The sequence below is a fragment of the Lemur catta genome, chromosome 2, assembly GCF_020740605.2.
Source record: "Lemur catta isolate mLemCat1 chromosome 2, mLemCat1.pri, whole genome shotgun sequence".
Classification (NCBI taxonomy): domain Eukaryota; kingdom Metazoa; phylum Chordata; class Mammalia; order Primates; family Lemuridae; genus Lemur; species Lemur catta.
In genome coordinates this window covers 101,883,837-101,907,004 of record NC_059129.1, presented here as the reverse complement: position 1 = coordinate 101,907,004, position 23,168 = coordinate 101,883,837, and the positions used below count along the sequence as shown (strand labels likewise).

The 23,168-nt window shown below is 38.2% G+C and overlaps 1 protein-coding gene across 7 annotated transcripts in view; it reads right to left on the bottom strand.

Moving 5' to 3' along the window:
* Positions 1-23,168, bottom strand: part of LOC123633144 — a 153,384-nt gene that overhangs the window by 116,535 nt on the left and 13,681 nt on the right. For 5 of the 7 annotated variants that reach the window (XM_045544145.1, XM_045544146.1, XM_045544143.1 and 2 more), the window contains exons 2-8: positions 13,249-13,410; positions 10,011-10,083; positions 9,641-9,751; positions 6,123-6,236; positions 5,429-5,623; positions 4,186-4,339; positions 3,019-3,176 (exon numbers count right to left, since the gene is read on the bottom strand). In XM_045544145.1, coding sequence (XP_045400101.1) covers positions 3,019-3,176; positions 4,186-4,339; positions 5,429-5,623; positions 6,123-6,236; positions 9,641-9,751; positions 10,011-10,083; positions 13,249-13,382 — 939 coding nt within the window. In that variant the 5' untranslated portion in view covers positions 13,383-13,410. Of the gene's footprint in view, positions 1-3,018; positions 3,177-4,185; positions 4,340-5,428; positions 5,624-6,122; positions 6,237-9,640; positions 9,752-10,010; positions 10,084-11,074; positions 11,109-13,248; positions 13,411-22,104; positions 22,148-23,168 lie in introns of those variants that run through there. The other 2 variants (XM_045544141.1, XM_045544144.1) reach the window with 2 other exon arrangements.

The window sequence follows — 23,168 nt, the reverse complement described above, 5'->3', positions numbered from 1 at the left end:
GGTTAAGTAAATCCTGCTCTCAGAAGCCTAATGAGGATATAACTAGAGAGGAATCCAGATGCCAGAATCTGTTAAAACTCTTTAAGGTGCCTCAACCTATTCCCTTCACACCTTACTTTCAGACTGAGGCTATAGCACTTACACGTGTGCTTCCTACAACGTAACTTCCTACTGTGGAAACGCCCCATACTTCCTCCATCCTTCTCCAGAGTGAGCCCAGCCCACTGAGCCTGTGCTGGCACCTTCATCACTGCACTTACCACACTGTGTCATGATTTCCTCACTGCACGGTGAGCTCCTTGAGGGCACAGACTGTGAATCTCAAGAACTCACCACACAGTGATGGTTGCACAACAATGTGAATGTACCTAAAGTCACTGACCTGAACTCTTTACATGGTCAAAATGGTAAATCTTGTGTTCTGCGTATGTTAGCACACGTGCATGCACACACACACACACACACACACACACACACACAGAACTGCCACAGTGCTGGCACAAACTGGGGCCACCACAAAGGTGTCTGGAATGAATGAGCAAGTTCATGAGTCACAGAGCTGAAGATTCTTTCAGTCAATGCTGGTACCTCCCAGGCTATGCTGTCCAATACGGTAGGCCCCAGCCACATATGGCTGTTTGACATTTAAATGTGTATTCATTAATTAAATAAAATTTAAAATTTAGTTCTTTGTGCACTAACCACATTTGAAGTGCTCAATAGCCATGTGTGACTAGTGGTTAACACGTCGAACAGCACAGACACGGAACATACTCATCATTGCAGGAAGTTCAGCGACACAGCGCTGGTCTGTGGCTAGGTTGGCAAGCTTTTTCTTAAAGGGCTAGGCCATAAATATTTTAGTCTTTACAAACCACCAGGTCTCCATTGCAACTACTCAAGTCTGCCATTGTAGTGTGAAGCAGCCATAGACAATACATAAATGAATGGGCATAGTTGTTGCCATGGTTGGAATATTTATGTCCCCACAAAATTCATGCGTTTAAATCCCAGCTCCCAAGGTGATGATTAGGAGGTGGGAACTTTGGGAGGTGATTAGGTCATGAGGATGAAGCCCTCCTGAATAGGATTAGTCCCCTTATAAAAGAAGTCCCAGAGAGACTCTTGCCCTTCTACCATGTGAGGACACAGCAAGAAGGTGTCATCTATGAGCCAGAAAGTGGGCCCTCGCCAGACACTAAACTTCCTTGATCTTGGGCTTTCCAGCCTCCAGAACTAAAAGAAATACATTTCTGTTGTGTATAAGCCACCTAGTTTATGACATTTTGTTAGAGCAGTCTGAATGGACTAAGACAACTGTATTGCAATAAAACTTTACTTTAACAGAACAGGTGATGGGCTGCAGGCTGTAGTTTGCTGACCCTGCTCTAGGGCATTAGAGTTCCAGAATAAACAGCACCTAAATATAGGAACTCTTCCAACACAAAAAAGTTGATGTAATGTAATTGGTTATCTTGGGAGCACAATTAGCATTTCACAAAATACTGTTATAAGAAAAAAGTGGAAATTATCACCATAAAAAGGAGACGGATTGTTCTTTAGAAATAAGGCTGCTTTGCTGGCGTGCTCAGCTAGCCTCATGTTTTCTTATCATTAATAACTGTGCTACAATTTACTTTTATTTATTTTGATTCTTTTTAAAAACTGTCTTATTCCGATTCTGTGTTTTGCCTATCATAATACTCAGTGATAAGAAGGGTGAGGACACCCCCGTAGAAGCACTCTGCTGGAGACAGTGCTGCTGGGAACATGGAAAGAAAGGCAAGAGCTGAACATCATCCCTCAGAAGAAACCAGAAGACATGTGATGCCATTGGTTCCAGTGAGCTTAAAGAGGCTGTGTCACATATTAATAGAAATCTTTCTGGTAAAATGGTGCTGGGACAAATACAAATGCAAGTGAAACTTCAAGGTCAAGCAAATGGTGATCGAGGAGATAGTGGCTACTTCTTCTATGAAGAGCATTCAAAAACATTCAGATTTGATTTTTGCCTGTATGGATCAATCAATTTATTTTTATCTAGCAAATAGGTACATTTGCAAATAATATACAGTTAGAGCTAGAAAAAAACCTTTATTGTTGAAACTCTTGATGAAAAATTTGTTATAAATCTGAAGCTCTCTACCCATAGCCCTATTTTTCCCTTTGAAATAAGTTTAAACTTGGCTTTTAATAATTTGAGGGTTTTCTGTAAGGATGTGCAACACTGTGTTAAAGCAGAGAAGACTGCATGACTTCAAACATCACCACACAGTGTATACTCTATTGAATGTAAAGCACTTTGTCAATAAGGAGAGCTGTTGCAACACATTTTGAAAACCGGAGGGCTTTAGATGCTGGACAATTCTGCCACACAAACTTGTCAAATCTTGGTTACATTTATATGATCTGCTACAGGCTATACCCCACCTTTTGCTTTAAATTCTGCATAAAAATGAGTCCTACAATCCTTCTGGGTTCACTATATGAGAGTCCCATTACTCTTACAGAGAGGAAGTTCTTTCTAAATGCTAATCTAAATTTCACCTATTACTATTTTATATTGTCACTCTAGAAATAATTGTTGGCAGTCACATATGCAACTTCATGGCAAATACTAGTGTTTTGTTTCCAAAACACTTATATTTGTATTAAGAAAGAGTATACTGGCCAGGCACAGTGGCTCACATCTGTAATCCTAGCACTCTGGGAGGCTCCGGTAGGAGGATTGTTTGAGCTCAGGAGTTGGAGATCAGCCTGAGCAAGAGTGAGACCCCATCCCTACTGAAAAATAGAAAAAAATTAGCTGGGCGTGGTGGCACATGCTTGTAGTACCAGCTACTTAGGAGGCTGAGGCAAGAGAATAGCTTGCGCCCAGGAGTTTGAGGTTGCTATGAGCTGGACTAACACCACAGCATTCTAGCCCAGGCAACGGAGTGAGACCTGTCTCAAAAAAAAAAAAGAAAAAAAAAAAAAAAAAAAAGAAAAGAAAGCAAGGAAAAAAAAAGTATCAAGTACCAGGGAAAAAAGTTCCATTTCCTTTGTGGAGTCCCTTAGCTCTTCTATGTCGTATGGGATATTGAAATGCGAGAGCAGGAGCCTCAGCTGAGGTTTCAGTTCTCCTGTTTCTGTTGTGTGTTGGGGTAGGACGAAAGCAGCTTCCTTTCTCATTGACCCTGTAAAAAAATCCAACATCAAGAGCATCAGGACCAATGAACACCATTAGGGAGAGAAAACAGAGTTCTCTGAGATAGCTGGGGGTAGGACCCCCTCTGTTGATGGGAGGACCATTCTGCTCCTTGCCCAATCTCTGCCACAATTTACAGTCCGCACCACGCTTGGCCAGGGGGATCCGACAAGTCCTTGGAGCTGGGTTTCTGAGGGAGTTAGCAAGGACCCCTCACCATCTCACAGCCTGCAGGAGAAACCCAACAGACCTTTTGGGGAAGGACCTAGTGGGAGCAGAACTGCCTATAGTTCCTTGTGGTCAATTTAAGAATATTATTTCTAAATTAGCCAACAAATTAAAAGAAAGTGAGAGCCTTCACCTGCTTTCACCTGGCTAATTCCCTCTCATCTCTAAGGATCTAGTTAAGACTCCCCTCCTGTGAGAAGCCTTCTGAGATGCCCCACTACTGGGGTTGGCTGCCTCTCCCAGGCACTCCTGTGATGCCCTGTACATATTCTGAGCAAGAATGTCACTCAGAAACCTGATTAGGTGTCTTAGTCATCTGCAACACAAGGTAAGGGCAGGAAGAGTATTAAATTGATTCAGATGAGAAAATTATTTTAGAATTGTGCAATATTAAAACTGGAAAGAACCTTAGAGATCACTTCTTCTGAAAGGTTTATTAGGAAGATGAGCAATTGGAGCCCAGGTAGATGAAATGCCCACAGTGAGGCCATGACAGAAATAGGCCAACAGCCCAGGACTCCTGACTTCAAATATACCTTTTTCCCTCTCTCTGAATCTGCTAGTTGTAAGGATGAAGATAAAAAATATCTAAGGAAAGTGTTTATTTTTCCCCATCAGAAAATATTAAATTAAGACATTTTATTAAGAAGATAGAACCTTTTGGTATATAGAAAGAATTCAGCAAGACCATGGGACAAAAAAGCACATGTGCAAAATCACAGTCTTATTTTCTCCACATTACCCTAGGGGAAAGAAGACTAATTTCTTACCTGAAATGCTGGTATCCATAGGGCCAGGAGATGCAGCACCCTGGATGTCAGGGTCAATGTCATTGACACAGACCTTTTCAGTTTCCTGACTGACCTCTGGGACCTGGTTGACAACTACACCCAGCACTTTGGAGATGGGCAGATACTGGAGGGCCTGCAGAAGGGCACAGCCAAGAGGCCAAACATCAACACAATTCTCACAGAAGCTGCCAGGCTTAGGCTCAGGGGCAGCCTTTTGCTTTGACAGAGAAGAACAGAGGTAGAGGTGGAACCTCAGTAACCCGCCCTATGATGAGTGGTTAAATTTGGAGCTGGGAGACCTAGTACTATTATTGACTCTGACCTTAACCCCCAGCCAGGTCTACATCGATCAAGCACCCAAAACGGACGAGGCACTATGTGAAGTGCATGGGATACAAAGAGGAATAAGACAAGATACAACCTCAAAGAGATAGTGGAGGACTCAGACTTAGGAGCAGATGGTTACAACACCATGTGACTGGGGAGAGGTATCAGAGGCAGAGCCCACAGCGACTGGACTGGGTGAGGGGAAGGGATGAAGCCAGGATGATGGCCAGGTTTCTGGTTTGGACAACTCTGTGGGTGGTGGTGTCACTGAGATGAGACAGAGAGTAGGAAAAGATTTAGGTGGCAAAATAATACTCTTTCTAAAATGGAAATGTGATCATGTTATTCCTTTCTGATGCCTCTAGCCTGAATTAGGGCCTCTCCTCTGTGCCTGTCTTTACCCTGTGCTTATACTTATTCTATCCTTCCTTACCCCATTGTATTTCAGTTGAAGATTTACTTGCCCATCTTCCTACCGGCCTAGGACCCAGTTACTTTTCAGCAAAGATCACATCTTTGCTGCTTGGCCTAGGACAAGCATCTGGCACACATTAGACCCTCATTAAATATTGCTGGATAAAAAAATTGAATCTAAATTAAAGAGTGTAAATCCTGAACAAGATGATTACAATGGGAACTTATAGAATAAATATGAAATAGTACATCTTTGGGAAAACTAAATTAATGGAGAGATTTTAGTAGAGTAAGATTTCAAAAGAAAAAGGTTTCAAGTTTAAAAAAGAAAAGCCAGTTACCCATTATATTCCTGTCATTTGTAGGGCAAGTGGAGTACAGAAACAGTGAGAATCTAAAACCAAGTGACTGGTGTGAGAAAACAATGTGCTACCCATTCCTGGAAGGGCACCACAGCATCACACCGCTATGTTTCACATACCTGCAGGTAGTGGTGAATAGTCCTGACAGAGTGTAGGTGACACACTAACCACTTCGTGTAAATAGTCAGGTCTTCCTGTGTCACTAAGTTCGGAGGATTGTTTTTTCCCATAAGGAAGTTTTCCCGAGCAACAGACAATCTTTCAGCTCTCTGAATGGCATCATTGTACTCCTGCATAATGTAGCCAACTTGTTTCTGTTGCAGAGAGATACAAAGACAGAACTTTTTTGCAAGGTTTTTTGCAAGCCTTATTCTCTGTATCATTTGCTTCCAAGGATAGGGTAATGCTGTTTGGGGGCAAGTTAGGGGCTCTTGGAATCCCAAAATTCTTCCATATTCTGAGTTTGTCTGACAAGGGCGGTGGTCATATTCTCGGAACTTTGAAGGAGATGGACTCGAAGCAAAGAGTCAGTGCATAAGGACGCTTAGTAACTGGAGTCGGCTTCTGAGCTTTTTGCCTATGACTGAGGAGGCCAAGTCTATGAAGAAAATGCATTTCCTAGCATACAAAACTTGCTTCTAATCTCATTCTTAAGAAATGGTACCACTATCTTCTGCCACTGGCAGAACACATAGGAAGGTACACCCTTTAGTTTCTTTCCTGTCTTTAGCTGTGACTTTCAAAAAGTTGACATCCTTGTTGTATGATATAAAAAAAAAAACAGCCTGCGGGTTCTATTCATGGGCTTCCTACCTTGTAAAGAGGATAAAGTTGCTCCATGATCTTACTGTGCTGGCAAAACTTCTTCCACCGAAGCATGTGCAAATATTTACTCTGGACCAGCTGCGTAATTCTGTCTGTGTAATACTTTAACAACAACAAAAATAAGCACTTAGCAGAATGTAATTATAGTGGGAAGATTGAATTAAGTGTTACACTAACAATAGGTAAATCAGTCTCTAGTTGTTTTGGAAAGATGTATTTTTCCACATGAAGATCATAAAATTAAGAAGCCTGGCTCAAGATACCATTCAAATTTAAATAAAGCAAGCAGACTTTCTAAATCTTTATGATCTATTGCCAAGTCAATAGATTTTAAGCTAATTTATGTTACTAAACAATTTTACCAATGATATAAATGTCAAATTATCTAAAGCTGAGCTTAAAATTTTGTCTTAAGAACTGAAATTATGAGCCAAAAATACAAAGTACATTACTATAGGTCATGTATAGGTAAGACTATAGCTTTTAACCTCAAATCAGAAATTTTATTTATACTTAAAAATAGTTAAATAAGCTAACTCTTTTAAACGTTTTCTTCTTGACATGAAAATAATACTGACTATAATGGAATAACTAAAGCTAGACTTACCCTCCTATCATAAACAACTAGAAAATTGGACAAAATATACAAGCAACTGTTTTCTGACATTGGACAACAGGCAATGCAGGACCGTGGTCCCTGGGAGAAGGGAAACAAATTATGTAAGCCCTACAACCAATCTGGTTTTCTGCCTGAAGGCAGTTTCTGAGCTTTGAAGCAGGAAAAGGAATCCTAAACAGAGTAGGTGATCTCTCTGAGCTCAGGAGATAGAAAATGAAGTTTGGGAAGTGGAGTCAACTGAAGTTTGCAGGGCAGAGTACTGGAGAGGAGGAAGCTATGCAGAGAAAGAGCTCCAGAAATTGCATGGAGATCCTTTTGAGTCTGTTGCCGAATACTAAGCCATGCATGCAGAAGATGAAACCCCAGGAAGCTGCACAAAGAATAACTGACTGGGACATTGTAAACTCAACAATTCTCAGAGCTCCTACAGAGCTGGGAGATGTTTAAGTCCAACCAGCTGGAGTGAGAGGTCTTGACTGAATACCTGGGACATTCAGTGGAGACACCAAAAACTTTAGTAATAGGATAAACTATGCTTCTAGTAATGATTATTCTAAATCTCTAAGAAAGCTTAAAAGCAAGCCTTGAAAGAATTCAGCTAATCTGTAAGTTACTTAACTGCCTATCCAACACTCTCTAAGTAATACAAAAAATTCAGCACTCAATAATAAAAAACTGACAACTTTCAGCAATCAATAAAAAAATACTAGACATACAAAAAAACAGGAAATCATGATCCATAAGCAGAAGAAAAATCAATGATGAGAAACAGATTCAGAAATGACAGAGGTGGTGAAATTAGCGAACAAGAACTTTTAAAGAACTATTGTAAATATGCTCAGCATGCTCAAGGATTGATAGGAAAATGTAAACATAATGAGGAGAGAAATGGAAAATATCCAAAAGATGGAACTTCTTGAAATGAAAAATTGGCTAGATAGGATTAAAAGCAAATTAGACATTACATAAAAAAAAAGTTAGTAAACTTGAAGACACAGCAATAGGAACTATACAAAATAAAACACCAAGGTAAAAAATACTGCAAAGATAACAATCTCAGTGGTCTACGGAACAATATGAAGTGGTTTAACATATGTGTAATTGGAATCCCAGGAGAGGTACAGAACATATAGTTGAAGAAATAATGGTTGAAATTTTTCAAAAACTGATGAAAATAATAAACCCACCATCCAAGAAGTTCAACCAACCCTAAGCAAGAGAAACACAAAGAAAATCTCATCAACATACACCATAATAAAATAGCTAAAAACCATTAAGAGAAAATCTTAAAAAGCATCCAGAGAACAAAAAGACATTTTATGTTCAGAAATGGAAACTGTGTAAGCCAGAGAGAATGGAGCAACATCTTTAAAGTAATGAAGGAGAAAAGCCTCCAACCAAGAATTCTATATTGAACAAAAATATCTTTCCAAAATTAAGGGAAAACACTTTTTTCAAAACAACAAAGACTGTGAGAATTTGTTCCTGGTAAACCTGCACTATAAGAAATGTTCTAAAACTTCTGGCCTCAAGTGATCCTCCCACCTCTGCCTCCCAAAGTGCTAGGATTACAGGCGTGAGCCACCGCACCGAGCCAACAAGAAAGTTCTTCACTGGAAAAAGTGTGGTGGGAAAAAAAGAAAGTTCTTCAGACAGAAGGCAAATGACATCATATGGAAATTTAGACTATACTAGAGTTTCTCAGCCTTGGCACTATTTGTTGACATTTGGGACCAGGTGATTCTTTGTTGTGAGAGGCTACCCTATGCATTGTAAAATGGTTGGCATCTCTGTGCTCTACCCTCTAAATGCCAGTAGCAACCAACCGTGCCCTCCGCCCCAAACTGTGACAACTAAAAATATTTCCAGACATTGCCAAATGTCCCTTGGGGGACAAAAATGTCCTCCAGCTCTACCCCTTCCCCTCTCCACTGAGAACTACTGATACACACAAAGGAAAGAAAAATGCCAAGAATGGTAGGGAAAGAGAATCCTGAATGAAGACAGTGACAACAGTTTGACTTGAAAATAGAATCTCAGTATCTTTTGTTTCTTTGTGATTAATAGTTAATTGCTAACTAGTTGCTAAAGAACTAATTTTTATACATAGGGAAGATACAACTTATAACAGAAGTAAAGAATTTTAAAAATTGAAATAATACATGCTTATAGAAAATTTAGAAAATATATAAAAGTAGAAAGAGGAAATTCATTACCCTGCCATCCAAACATAGTAATTGCTAACATTTTGGTCTAAGTTATTCAAGTGATTTTTCTTTATATTATTTGACCATTATTATCACACATACACATATTAGTTTTTATAAACTAATATTACATAATATAATAATTATGCTAAAAATGTTTAATGGCAGAATAATATTCTGTTAATACCAGTACCACATTTAACTCTTTCTCCTTTTGATATATTTAGTTTTTCTTAACTCTTTCTCCTTTTGGGAGATATTCAGGCAATTCCAATTTTTTAAACTTTTATTATAATGTCACAATAACAATCCTTTATGGGAAATCCTTTTTCCCATGTCTTGAGTTATTTTTTTAAGAGATATTTCTAGAAATGTCTTCTCTAGGTCAGCCAACAGCTTTTTGAGGGCTTCAATTGTCTTAGTCAATGTTGTATTGCCCCATAATACCAGCACAGGCAGTATTTTATAGAAACTTAGTCAATTTTACAGTGACTTTGAACTGAACTATGGCATAGGTCTCAGGTCTCTAACAAACAACAGCATTTACACTAACCAAGCCCTTCAAACTACACATGTAGACAAAAACTTATCCTGGCCAGAGGATATGCCCCAAAGCCAGGCTTATTCACCCATTTCTACTAAATTCCAGATGTGTTTTTCAAACTGCAAATCACTTTTACCTGCAACAGAAGCAAAGGTAAGTTTTCAGGCGTGTACTCTCTTCTTAGGCAGCTCTCTAGCTCCCTCTGCAGGACATCTGCCTGAACAACAAGGGGCTTCGACTCGGCCACCTAAACCCAAACAACTTGTTTAAACATCCCAAATCAAGGAACTGTAAAATTTCAAATATCACAAAATCAGACATTTCCAAGGAAACAGTGGCCTGAACTGATCCAGAAGTAAGCTTAACATTGGTCTATTTTTTTCTTGTAACCACTGTCAATTACATCAGTTGTTTGTTTGCAAAAAACCTTTCCCTGCTAAAAGTTTCCAACAAGTGAGCAAAATCAAATTTATTGTTGTATTGAAATAGCCTTCTCTCCTACTCACCTGTAAGGTTTTCTTTAGTGCCAATTCCCTTTCTCTTCTAAAGTAAGAAATGTCCTTTGGTATTTGAACAGAGCTGTAGAAAGATTTATGCAATAGAAGCTGTAATTATGGAAGCTATAATAGACCAGATTATAGCTAGGTCCTGATTAATCTGTAACTCTTCACAACTGCTCATTTCTGAATAAGTATATCATATTATACTGGATTGTTGTGGGCATGTAAAGGCCACCTTCTTATGTCTTGTTCAGAATGTTTCTTGTGTATACCTCATGTTTGCTAAACCTTTCCCTGGGCCAATTTTTCTCTCCTCCCTACACAAACATAGTCTTTCCTTACACCCTTGATTGACCCCACTATTTTCTATTCCGGAATGTAGGGAGGGCACAATGGTGAGGATTTTTATTTCCAGTAACCCTATCTCTGGTAAGTACTATGCTTATCAGATCTTGTTTTCACCCTAGTTGACTCATAAAATCAGTATCTTGTCATTTAAACAAAATGTTTTTATTTTTGTCTTCTTGATGAATTATCTGGGGGTAAAGATGACCCTTAAATATCAAACATGAAAAGCTTTGGAAATTATATTAACCAAATGTTCTGCTTCCAGAAAATTATTTATTCCTATGAAAAACATTTATAGCTGAAGTGGCTGCTTCAGCAGCCTCTTGGATTCCTGTCCAAGCCCAGTCATGAGGGAGTTGTTTTCACCAGAAACTCTGACACAAGGAGGCACAAGGTGTCAGGTCCCAGCAAAGAGGTAAGACCCTGGGTCGGGAAGAGCAGAGCTCTCCCCATTTGGTGTAAGATACATTCCACAGCTTGGTAGATTTGGGAATATCAGGGGACAGCAACCCTGATGCAGACATAACTTTCTCAAGATGAGATTTTGCAGACATTGGTAAGGGAGCCACACCAGGTAGTTGTAGAATACATGTGAGAGACCACCTAGAGATTATGAGGGGGATGTAGGCAGTGAAATTTAGGTTAATATTATTCATCTGACCTTATCAGTCCCCACAGATAAGTTTTAAGGGAAGATAAAAATACATAGTTTGTATACACACTTGCCAGCAATTTCCCCCACGGGAGGCAGGGGTCCTGTGAAAAGAACACAAGGCTGACAGTTAGGAAATCCATCAGCCACATGAGCCTACATAACCCATTTAGACATTTTGTGTCAAATTTCCCGCCCCCCCCCCCCAAGTTGTAGATAATGCCTCCCTTATCTCCTCACATTTTGGTTTAATGAAAAAAAAAAAGAGGCAAGCTCTGAAAGGGCATTAAGAATAAAAGCACTGGTAAATCAAAAGTATAATTTCTGTGATTACTGGATCCTGGCTGTGGTCTCTGTGGAGGTGGAGAACCAGTAACAAACCAGAAAGGGGATCAGCTATAAACAGGCAGTTAGGGAAACAGAAGAAAACTTCCCCTGCCCTCTCGTCTCCTGGTCTTTGGCATGCTGGGAGATGGCAGTCCTGGGCTTAGCTACCCAACCCTCCCTCACTCAGAGCTTGTCTTTCCTCTTGTTAACCTCAAAGTGCCTGCGAATGACCTAAACACTGTTGGTGAACGTAAGTGATGTATACATCAACCCACAAAAGGAGATTTACTCATTCGTTCCTCTAGCATTGTTCATTCAGCACTTTCATACATTTATTCATTCAGCAAGCATGGATGAAACACTTAACCACTGCAAAGTCTTGGGCTTGGGGCTCGTGGGAGTAAAATGAGGGAAAGAGCAAAAAAGAAAGAAACAAAGAAAGAAAGAAAGAGACAGAGAAAGGCAAGAAAGAAGAAAAGAAAGAAAGGAAAGAAGTGAAAGAAGGAAAAAAGAGAAGAGTAAGTCACAGATACCCTCCAGTTCTCAATAGATTTTTCAGTCTAGTGGGAAATGAGAATGCTACAGTGATTATCAGCAGTGGGCATTCCCTACTCCTTGGACTCCAGATACAGCACCTGGCAAAAAGAAGGTACTCAAGAAGTATTTATTGGAATTAACAGCTGGATTCTTCCAGGTGCAGTGTTGGGTGGTTTGGGGGAGTAGACAAATAAGGGTATCCAGGATTTCCCATCACTCTGTTCAAAGAGACTTGAGAAAGCCTTTTTTATCACAATGTACGAGGGGGAATCACTTGTCTGACAATTTGACATTTAAGTTGCAATAATATCAACACTTGATCTTTGCACTGTTTTCTAATTTTCAAAATGTTTAACATGCATTATTTCATTTGATACTCACACCCTTATGAAGTAGGCAAGATACATATTTTAACCTCATTTTTCAAATTAAAAAAACCTAAGTTGTGAGAAATTATGGCTTGCGTGGTTCCACGATCTTTCCACCTCATCACACAATCCTTGATTTTTGTCAGACGCCCAATGGCTTTAAATACCAAGCATAAAATATACTAAATGCTGGATCTTCAGAATTGTCTTTGGAATGAAGCACTAATTCACCTACTTACTGTTTCTTCTCTGATCTTCTCTCTGCACCCGTCACCATCCTCACCCTAACACGGTTCTCCTATTGTTCCTTTGGCTCGATGGTGGTAGTAACAGAGGGACAGGAAGGTCCTGGGCCCATAAGACTTGACACTTGGGGGCTGATCTGGCTACCCTATTTCTCCACAAGAATTTGATTGTCTGTTATCGTAGGCAACATTTACAGATAGAAGAGCTCCTAACAGAACATCAGTTTGCAGAATTCATTACCAAATACCTAGCATTATTTTGGCTTTCAAATTTCTCATCAAAATCAAGGTCAAATTCAATAAAAATATTATTAGATAAAATGAGATCTCTTCATTAAGTATGATATGTATAATAGTTTCTGTAACAAAGATGGTAGCATTTGTGAACATGTAGGAATTTTTTTTTCCCCTTTGGCAAGACATTGCTTTGATCTGTCTTGACAGTACTAGAATACAGAAAAATCTTAGAGGCAGCAGTCTGGTTAGAAAGGGGTACTTGACACTACTCTGGTAATGGGTACACCAAAAGCCCAGACTCCACCACTATACAATATATACATGTAATAGAATTCAACTTGTATCCCCTAAATCTATTAAAACCAAAAAAAGAAAGGGGTACCTGAAACTGTCGTTGTATACCACTTATCTGAGATTGAGATAATGTCAATTTGTCCATGCAAAAAGAAGAAGGGGGCTGATGGAGATTATGGGGTGAGAGTGAGGAGTAAAGCCCCTGAAGACCACACCTTCTCACGGCCACTGTTTACCTGTACGCTTGATTCGCTGTTCCCTGAAAAGAACTCTGTTCTATCTCGGACTTCAGTTCTGTCAGTTGCACAGCCAGTTCTTTCTCCAACGACTGGATCCTGTCTGTGGAAGTGATCTTATAAATTTCATCCATGATTTGTATTGGCTGTTTTTCTGTATCCCTGAAAAAAATAGCACAAAGCTTGACTCCCTTAGTGACCATCACCTAGTGTGTGGGACTTGGTCTTTGTCAAAGAAATCATGTCAACTTTGTGGAGACGTATGGTTTTGCAATTTGAAGAAAGAGCCAGATTAGACTGTTGTCATTTATTATTTAATTACCATTTAGTAAACAGTAGAGAAAATATAGGTTAGAATTTCCATTGACCATGCCTCTGTTCAACCCAGTTTACCTTCAAAAAAGTGTCTCTGCTCTAGCTTTGACAGCCCCACCTCTGCAGTCTTGACAAAGGATTACACACTAAATGCTGGGAATGGCAGTTACTGCTGACTTCTAGTAACATTTCAACTAAACAAACAATTGGTGGGTAAGGGATCTCTGTAAATACCTAGAATATTTCTCCATAAACTTTCTTGAAGCTATTAGCTTCTGGCTCCAGAAAATATAACAAGAGTGGAGAGCTATCTAACATGATCATGATCCATGCACATTTGGGTTTGGAAGAAAATTATACTTAGGCATTTGAATGTGTTTTCTTGATTTTCACTGCCTGCATTCAGCATACTAACTTTACCATTAAATAAAAATAGTTGATAACCCCAACCTACCTGGTTCACAGCCTGTCAAATTCAACATAATTGTTTGTTAAGTACTTAATGCCAATATTCTAATTAGCAGTGTAGATTAACTGCGTGATCCAGAAGTCCTGGAACCCATGAATTGAAGGGGTCTACTGCCCTCACCTGTCTCGGACAAGCAGGAGTAAAGTCACCACTAGGACGCATTAGAGAGATTTAAAACATTGAAACCTTCTTTTTTTCCTTTAACATTTCTAGATTTTCATTTTTCCTTTCAGAGATATTTCATTTTCTTAAGTTAATCTGCTGCCATTTCAACAAATAATTAAACTGTAGAGATGTTTTGTTTAGAAGCTTCCTTTAGGAGCCCATTTATTCTTTTTCTAAATATTGAAAATGAGCATCCATGTTCAGTCTAGGTTGGGAACCTGCTGAGTAATAAATCTGTCATGTTTGGCACACTGCTGGAGCTTAATAAAATGCACTGTTATTGTTCTTAGCAAAAGTAAAATGTTGTTATAAAAAATATTTGCCACTTGGCAGTGAGTGTCCTTTCAAGTTGGGCAAACAGTTAAACAGCTGCCTTAACAGCTGCATTCCGACTGGCAGCCAAGAGCGGCAGCAGCATAGACTGGCTAATTCTTCTCCCAGAGGATAGACATTCGGTCTTCATTTCCTGATCGGTTTCAACACTTCACAGCTCAGAAATGAGAACATTTAATCCTGTACTGTTTAGCTTGCAACACAGTCAAGTACAGAATTCAGAAAATTAAGCATAAAGAGAGGTCAGTCTTTGACAACTGTCCATGAAATGGACCAAACCTAGAGGAATTGATTCATGGCTGCTGAGCACTCATGTCTAGCTTTAAAGAGACAAATGACTGTTTATTTGGGGAGGATGGGTTTTCCATTTATTGAGAACCTACTGTGTGTCAGGCAAGCACTAGGCCTTCATTTAATCTTAGAAAAATCTTAGAAAGGAGATTGTCAGGAAATTTCTTCAATAGTGTTTTGTTTGTTTGTTATTATTATTATTTTTTAAAGACACCAAGGTCTCACTCTGTCGCCCAGGCTACTGGAGTGCGGTGGTGAATCCTAGTTCACTGCAGCCTCGACCTCCTGGGCTCAAGTGATCCTCCTGCCTCAGCCTCCTTAGTAGCTGGGACTACAGGCACCTGTCACTAAGCCCGGCAAATTTTTAAAATTTCTGTAGAGATGGGGGTCTCTCTGTGCTGCTCAGGCTGGTTTCAAACTCCTGGCCTCAAGCGATCCTCCTACCTTGGCCTCCCAAAGTGCTGGGATTAACTGTGCCTGGCCTCGATAGCATAAAAAAAAGGACATTTAATTATTAATTGTCAAAAAATACATTTTTTATGTGTTTAAAAAGTGGTAAAATTTAAGCTCTAAGACAAAAATAGTAAGATTAGCTTGAGCAGGGTCTGGGGGTGTTCAATGTGTGGTTAAAGCAGACTTGGGTGGGGTAAAGCAGGCATGTTTAAAAGAGAAATACTGAGCAACGTTTAGACTCTGCTAGGAAATGTTAGAAATTTCAAGATGATTACTAAAAGAACAGAAGTGCAACCGAGAGCTTCCTAGACAAGTGGGAATGAGGGATGGGAGAGGACTGTGAAATCCAATAGGAGGCAGGAAAAGAGGAAAAAAAGGAAACAAAAAGAAGTATGGTACGAATAACTTCAAATGTATCAGTAATTATAAAAAATATAAATGGATTAAGCCCATCTACCAAAAGACATAAATCAGCACTACTTCAAGTGTTTTAAAGGCCTACAACATTTGGTAATGTGATATGTACGAAAATAAAACAATGATTTTTATTCTAGCAAATGCCAGAATTTAAACTGATAAGCAAGCTGGCCCCGTTTTTCTGTGGGGTAATTCAGTCCTGTTTACAAAATCTGCACAGACAGACACTCCATAACTTCTCTGAGTAAACATTTCTGCTGGGTGGTCATCTTGGTCATCAAATGTTCTTCCATGTTTTCAAATGAAATTTACCCTATTTTACATCACATGCCAGCTTCTGTGTTAGTAGGGGTACAGCTAAGCTGTTTTTACAAAAAGACACAATTATCAGTGGCTAAAAGAACAAAGCTGTTCTAAGTCCCTGTAATGTAATGGTGCTAATGTGAATGATCCAGGGGAGTAGAGCACCTCTGCTACTCCTGGGCATTCAAAGACCCAGGTTCCTTCCAAGTCTGCTCCCTCATCCCCTAGGCATTGTTCAAACACAGTGTGTCTATAGAACATGTCTTTTGGGAAGGGACAAGCACATAAGGCAGATATATTGGATGGTCCTGCTTCTATTTTGCTGAAACTTTTTTTTTTCATGAAAGGGTATTGAATTGTGTCAAATGATTTTTCTGCATCTATTAAGATAATCATGTCATCTTCCTCATATATTTGCTAATGTGAATTTCACAGATTATCTGATGTTAATCCAAAATTGTGTATTTGAAATAAACTCCACTTGGTCATGATTTGTTATCTTTTGTATAAAAAAGTAGATTCAATTTTCTGCTATGTTAAGATTTTTGTATTTATGTTCATGAGAGAAACTGGCCTGTTATTTTCTTACAGTGTTCTTGACAGATTTTGGTATCAAGATTTTGCTGGCCTCATAAGACAAGTTGTAAAGTGCTCTCTTCTCTATTTCCTGAAAAAAGTTTATTATTGGTATTATTTCTTCCTTAAATGTTTGGAATAATTCACCAATGAAATATCTTACTCTGAAATTTTTTTAATGGGAGGGCTTAAATTACAAACATTCTATTTTTTTAACAGCTATATATGATTATTCATATTTTCTATTTCTTTTTGTGTCCTTTCCAATAAGACTTTTTTTAAAGCATAATATTTTATTTCTACCGTTGGACGTAGTTTAACTGTGTGGTTAAGAATGGGAATTCTGGAGTAGGTTCAAAGTACAAAGCCTGACTCGCCACTTGCTGGGAACCTTGAACAAGAGACTTTCCTCCACGAGCCTCAGCTTCCTCCCATAAAACAAGGTTAACACTACTTCCTTCACAGGGTGGAGGCAAGGATTCAATGGGATAAAGTTCGCAAAGCACGGTGCATGCAGTAAGCGCTCACATGAAAGGAGCTACAGTGATTAACAGCTGGTTTGCAGCCTGGGCAGCTTTATTGCTGCTGACAACCAGGGAGGCAGGCTGGGACCTGGTGACCTGAGGAAAGGAGTTTGCTGCCCCGCCCCCCTGCCCTTGGCCCACCTGCTCCCCTAGTGTCTCAATCTCTAGCTGGTTCTTCTTCTTATACATCATGACATTCAACCAATACGACTTTTGAAAGAACATGTCAGTACATAAAGTACTTTTCATCTAAGTAGACAGATTTGGAGGGGTGGAAGGTTTTTCATAATGTCCTCATCTATTTTTTAACAGCTTTGTTGACATATAATTAACATTCCATACGACAAACCCACATAAAGTGTACAATGATTTTTAGTGTATTCACAGAGTTGTGTAATCATCACCACAATTTTAGAATATTGCATCACCCCAAAAAGAGAGCCCCTCCTCATAACAGTCATTCTTCATTTTTCTCTAAGCTACCCCTTCTCTCCCAGCAATAGGCAACCACTAATCTGCTTTCGGTCTCTATAAATTTGCCAGTTCTTGAAACTTCATATAAATGAAATCACACAATATGTGGTCTTTTATCCCTGGCTTCTTTCATCAGCATAATGTTTTCAAGGTTCATCCCTGTTGTAGCACTTTGTTCCTTTTTAATGGCTGAATGATATTTGTTGTACCACATTTTGTTTATTTGTTCATCAGCTGATAGACAACTGAGTTGTTCAATTTGGGGGCAGTTATGAATAATACTGCTATGAACATCCATGTACAAGATTTTGTGTACATGTTTTCACTGGAGCATATATATAGGATTGGAATTATTGGGTCAAATGGTAACTCTACGTTTGACTTTTTCAGGAACTGCCAGACTGTTCTCTACAATGGCTGCATCATTTTATGCTCCCAACAGCAATGTATGAGGGTTCCAATTTCTCCAGTCTTGCTACTATCTGTCTTACTTGTTACTGTCTGTCTTTTTTTTAATTTAAGCCATACTAGTTGTTGTGAAGCAATATCTCTGTGGTTTTGATTTGCATTTCCCAATGGCTAATGATGTTGGTCATCTTTTCATGTGGTTGTTGGCCATTTATATATCTTCCTTGGAGAAATGTCTATTCAGATCCTTTGCCCATTTTTAAATTGGTTATTTGTATTTTTATTGACAAGTTGTAAGTTCTTTATATATTCTAGCTACATGTCCTTTATCAGATACATGATTGGCAAATATTTTCCTCATTCTGTGGATCATCCTTTCACTTTCTTGATGTTATCCTTTTAAGCCACTTATCTTTTTAATAATGTTTATAGAATGTGTAGTGTTGTCTCCTTTTACATTCCTGATATTGGTAATTTCTATACTTGTTCTTTTATTTTGATTAGTCTTATTGGAGATTTATCAATTTTATTAATCTTTTCAAAAAACCAACATTTAGTTTCATTGAGTTTTCTTTTTTTATTTAAAAAAATGTAGGGAATACAAGTGTTTTTTGTTACATGGATGAATTGAATCATAATGAAGTCAGGCTTTCAGTGTACTCATCACCAGAATAGTGTACATTGTACTTAATAGGTAGATTTCCATCCCTCACCCCACTCCCACCTCCCCTTTCTTAGTTTCCAATGTCCATCACTGCTGTTTATAATCACGTATATCCTTCATTTATCTCCCACTTAAAAGTGAGAACATGTGGTATCTGTTTTTCCATTCTTGAGATACTACACTTAGGATAATGGTCTCCAGTTCCATCCAAGTTGCTGCAAATGACATTTTTCATTCCTTTTTATGGCTGAGTAGTACTCCTTGGTGCGTGTGTTTGTATAGCTATATAGAGATATATGAATTCCATTTTCTTTATCCATTCATCAGTAGGTGGGCACATAGGTTGATTCCATATCTTTGCAATTGTAAATTGTGCTGCAGTAAACATTCAGGTGCAGGTGTCTTTTTGTTAAAATGACTCTTTTCCTTTGGGTAGATACTCAGTAGTGCAATTGCTGGATCAAATAGTTGGTCTACTAGTTCTTTGAGGAATCTCCATATTGCTTACCGTAGTGGTTGTGCAAGTTTATAATCCCACCAATAGTGTATAAGCATTCCCTTTTCACAGCACCCATGCCAACATACATTGTTTTTGACTTTTTAAAAGTGGCAATTCTGACAGGGGTAAGGTCATTTCCTTGATAATTAATGTTGGGCAGTTTTTTAAAAATGTTTGTTGACCATTTATTTTCTTTTGAGAAATTGAGTTTTCTCTACGTATTTATATCTGCCTTCTCTTTCATTGATTTCTTCTCACCTCATTTATTATCATTGCTTTTACTATCTTGGGTTTAACTTTTTCCAGCTCTTGAGAGGGAAATTTTTAACCTCTCTTATAATGTATGCATTTAATGCTATAAATTTCCTTCTAAGCACTATTTTAGTGCATCAAATAAGTTTTGAATGTTGTATTTTCATTATCTCTTATTTATTTTCTAATTTCCATTGCAATTTCTTCTTTGACCTATAGGTTGTTTAAAAGTGGTTCTATTTTTCTGTATTAGTTTCAAGTATGATTCCACTGTGGCCTGAGAACATACTCTGTATGATTTCAATTTTTTAAAATGTGTTGAGCTTGCTTTATTGTTCAACATATAGTCTATTTTGGTAAATGTCCCATGAACACTTGGAAAAAAATGTGCATTCCGATGTTGGGAATAGTGTTTTATATATGTCAATTAGATCATGTTGGTTAGTCACGTTATTCAAATCTTTTACGTCCTTTTATATCCTTACTGATTTTTTGCCTGATTTTTTTAAAGGAGTTATTGAGATAGGTATATTAAAATCTTTGACAATGACTATGAATTTATCGATTTCTCCATTTAATCTTGACACTGTGGTTTTACATATTTTAAAGCTAGGTTATTGTGTGCATACAGATAGGACTGTTATGCTTTTTCATTGAATTGAATCTTTTATCATTATAACCTGTTCCCTTCATCTCTAATAAGGCTTCTTAAAATCAAACTTACCTATTAGTAACACAGTCACACCATGATTTTTGTTTTGAGGGTTAGTGTTTGCATGGCATATTTTTAAACTTCTCTGTATTTTTACTTAAAGTATGTCTCTTGAGTCCAGCCTGAAAATATTTATCTTTTAATTGGATCATTTAGTTCATTTCCATTTAATGTGATTATTGTCATAGTTGGCTTTAAGTATACCATCTTTCTATTTGTTAGATTTATTTTATTTTATTCATTTTATGTATTTTTCTATTGGTCCCATCTGTTTGTTGTAACTTTATTGCACTTTTCCTGTATGACTTTGGATTAATCAAAGTAATACAAGATTAAAAATTTATTGGTCTGTTTACTTCTGTCAAAATTTTAATTACTTCTGTTTCTTTGCTTTCAGTAGTTACCTAGAGCAGTGGTTCTCAAACTCCAATGTGCATCAGAATCATTTGGAGGCCTTGTTAAAGTGTATATTGCTGGTCCCACCTGAAGAGGTTCTGAGTTAGTACGTCTGAAGGAGGCCTGAGAATTTGCCACGTTACCCTGCACTTCTAACAGATTTCTAGATAATTATGCTGCTAATAAAAAGACCACACTTTGATAATCATTTACCTAGAGATTTCAGTATGCATCCTTAACTTACTACAGGCTATCTTAAGCTAGTGTGTGTGTGTGTGTGTGTGTGTGTGTGTGTGTGTATGTATGTTTTTACCACTAGCTAGAGAATAAAAACTTTACAATGGTTTAAGTCCATTTACCTCCTTCTCACAATTTGTGCAACTCATTTTTTACTCCTGCATATATTATAAACCCTATAATACATTTTATTATTGCTGCTTTGACAGTCAATTTTTAAAATAATTTACTTACACGTTTATTTTTTCTGCTGCTCTTCTTTCCTGAAGATTCATGCTTCCATGGGGTTCATTTTCCTTCAACCTCAAGAACTTCCTTTAAAGTGTAAGTCTGCTGCTACTAAATTCTCCCAGCTTTTATTTGTCTGAATAAATCTTTATTTTACGATCACTTAGAAAGGATATTTTAGAAGGTATAAAATTGGAAGGTTTTTTTCTTTAAGCACTTTAAATATGTTTTTTTCATTGTCTTCTGGTTTTCATACTTGTGGTCAGAAAATTAGTCATCTGTTTTACTGTCGCTTTTTTTTTTAAAAAAAGAGTTTTTTTCTCTTGCTACTTTTAAGATTTTATCTTTGTCTTTCAATAGTTTAATCACAATGTGCGTAAGTATGGTTTCCTTTGTATATATTCTTGCAGGGTGTTGGGGTTCACAGAGCTGCTTTAATGTATAGGCTGACGTCTTTTATCAGTTTTTGGAAATTTCTCAACTATTATCTCTTTAAAGATTGTGTCTGCCCCACTGTCTCTGATTCTTATCCTTCTGCCACTACAGCTGCATATATGTGTCTCTTACACTCAGTTTTATCCTTTTCATTCTTTTGGTCTCTTTGCTTCAGTTTTGGGTATTTTCTATTGTTCTCAACTTCATTTATCCTATTTTTTGCTCAGGCTAAGCTACTGTCAAAACTATCCAGTGAGTTCTCAATTTTACTTATTGTATTTTTAAGTTCTATAATGCATATCTTATTATTTTTATAGATCCAATCCTGTCAAAATTTATACAATATTTTATCCAGTTTGTCTATCTTTTCCTCTGTTTCCTTGTGCATATATAATTATTTTAAAGTCCTTATCTGCTAATTCCAAAATCTGGATCATCTGTGGGTCTGCTTTTACTGTTTTTTCTTATTGTTCACATTTTCTTGTCTATTACTCAAGCCTCATAATTTATTATATGCTATATTTGGTGTATAAAAGAAACAGAAGGCCCAGCACAATGCTTTGTACCTGTAATCCCAGCAATTTGGGAGGCTGAGGCAGAAGGATCGCTTGAGGCCAAGAGTTCAAGACTAGCCTGGGCAACATATCAAGACCCTGTCTCTACAAAATAAATTTTAAAAAATTAGCTGGGCATGGTGGCACGCACCTGTAGTCCTAGTTATTCAGGATGCTGAGGCAGGAGGATTGCTTGAGCCCAGGAGTTTGAGGTTACAGTAAGCTATGATCTTGATAGTGCACTTCCGCCTAGGGTGACAGAGCAAGAGGTACACGCTGCCAAAAAAAAAAGAAAGAAAGAAAAGAAACAGAATGACAGTGATGTTATTCCCCCCACCAGCAAGCACCAAGTTTTCCCTTTACTCTGTTAAATGCATAACTTGCAGGGCTGATCACCTTAATCCCATGAAGAGTTGACCTAGACTGGGGCTGGATTCTGGTTTTAGCTAGACTCAGTCTACCTCTTGTTTATCCTTCTTCCTCAGGTGTGGCTCTCCTGACTTTTGATTGGATAGCTTGGGAGGTCTCTCTGCCTTCAGCCCTTAAACTTTGTGGAAGATTCAGTTCTACCCTTTGAGATGTTTTTATTTTTTATTTTTATTTCTTTCATTTATTCATTTTTACTCAAATTTGGGTTCAGTAGCACTTTTAGAGGTTTTAGTTTAGCTCTATAACTTCCTGCAGCTTCAAAATCTGGCAAAAGTCTTGAGAGAAAAACTGGCCAATTGTTTCATGTGGGCTTCCTCTCTCCAGTGGGATTTGGTCTCCTAAGCACCTTCAGAAAGATTTTGCTCTGCCTTTCCAGCTCAACTTCCTTTTCTGTATTCTGACTTTTCTCTGTATTCTCATCTCAGAAATTCTGTCCTTCAAAGGTTTTGAGGTTAGCCTCCCACCCCATGGAAATTCAAAATCTGGCAAAAATTTGAGGGATAGACCTATCATATGTTTGATGCAGTTCCTCTCTCTAGCAGGATTTATCAACTAAGCACTGCAGGATTGCAGATTTTACTCTGCCTTTCTGGACCAGCCCCCCAGTTTCCTTCAGACTCTAGCATTCAGCAAATACCTAATAGGTATACTTTAGACTTCTTTAGATTCAAATCTGCCCTTCCTGCAACCATGGCCTACAAAAGCTCCCCTAGCTTCTCTTTGTCCCATTTGGTTCCCTATGCCAAAACAGTGTCACTGTGAGCAGAATTGGTAAACTCCCTAAGG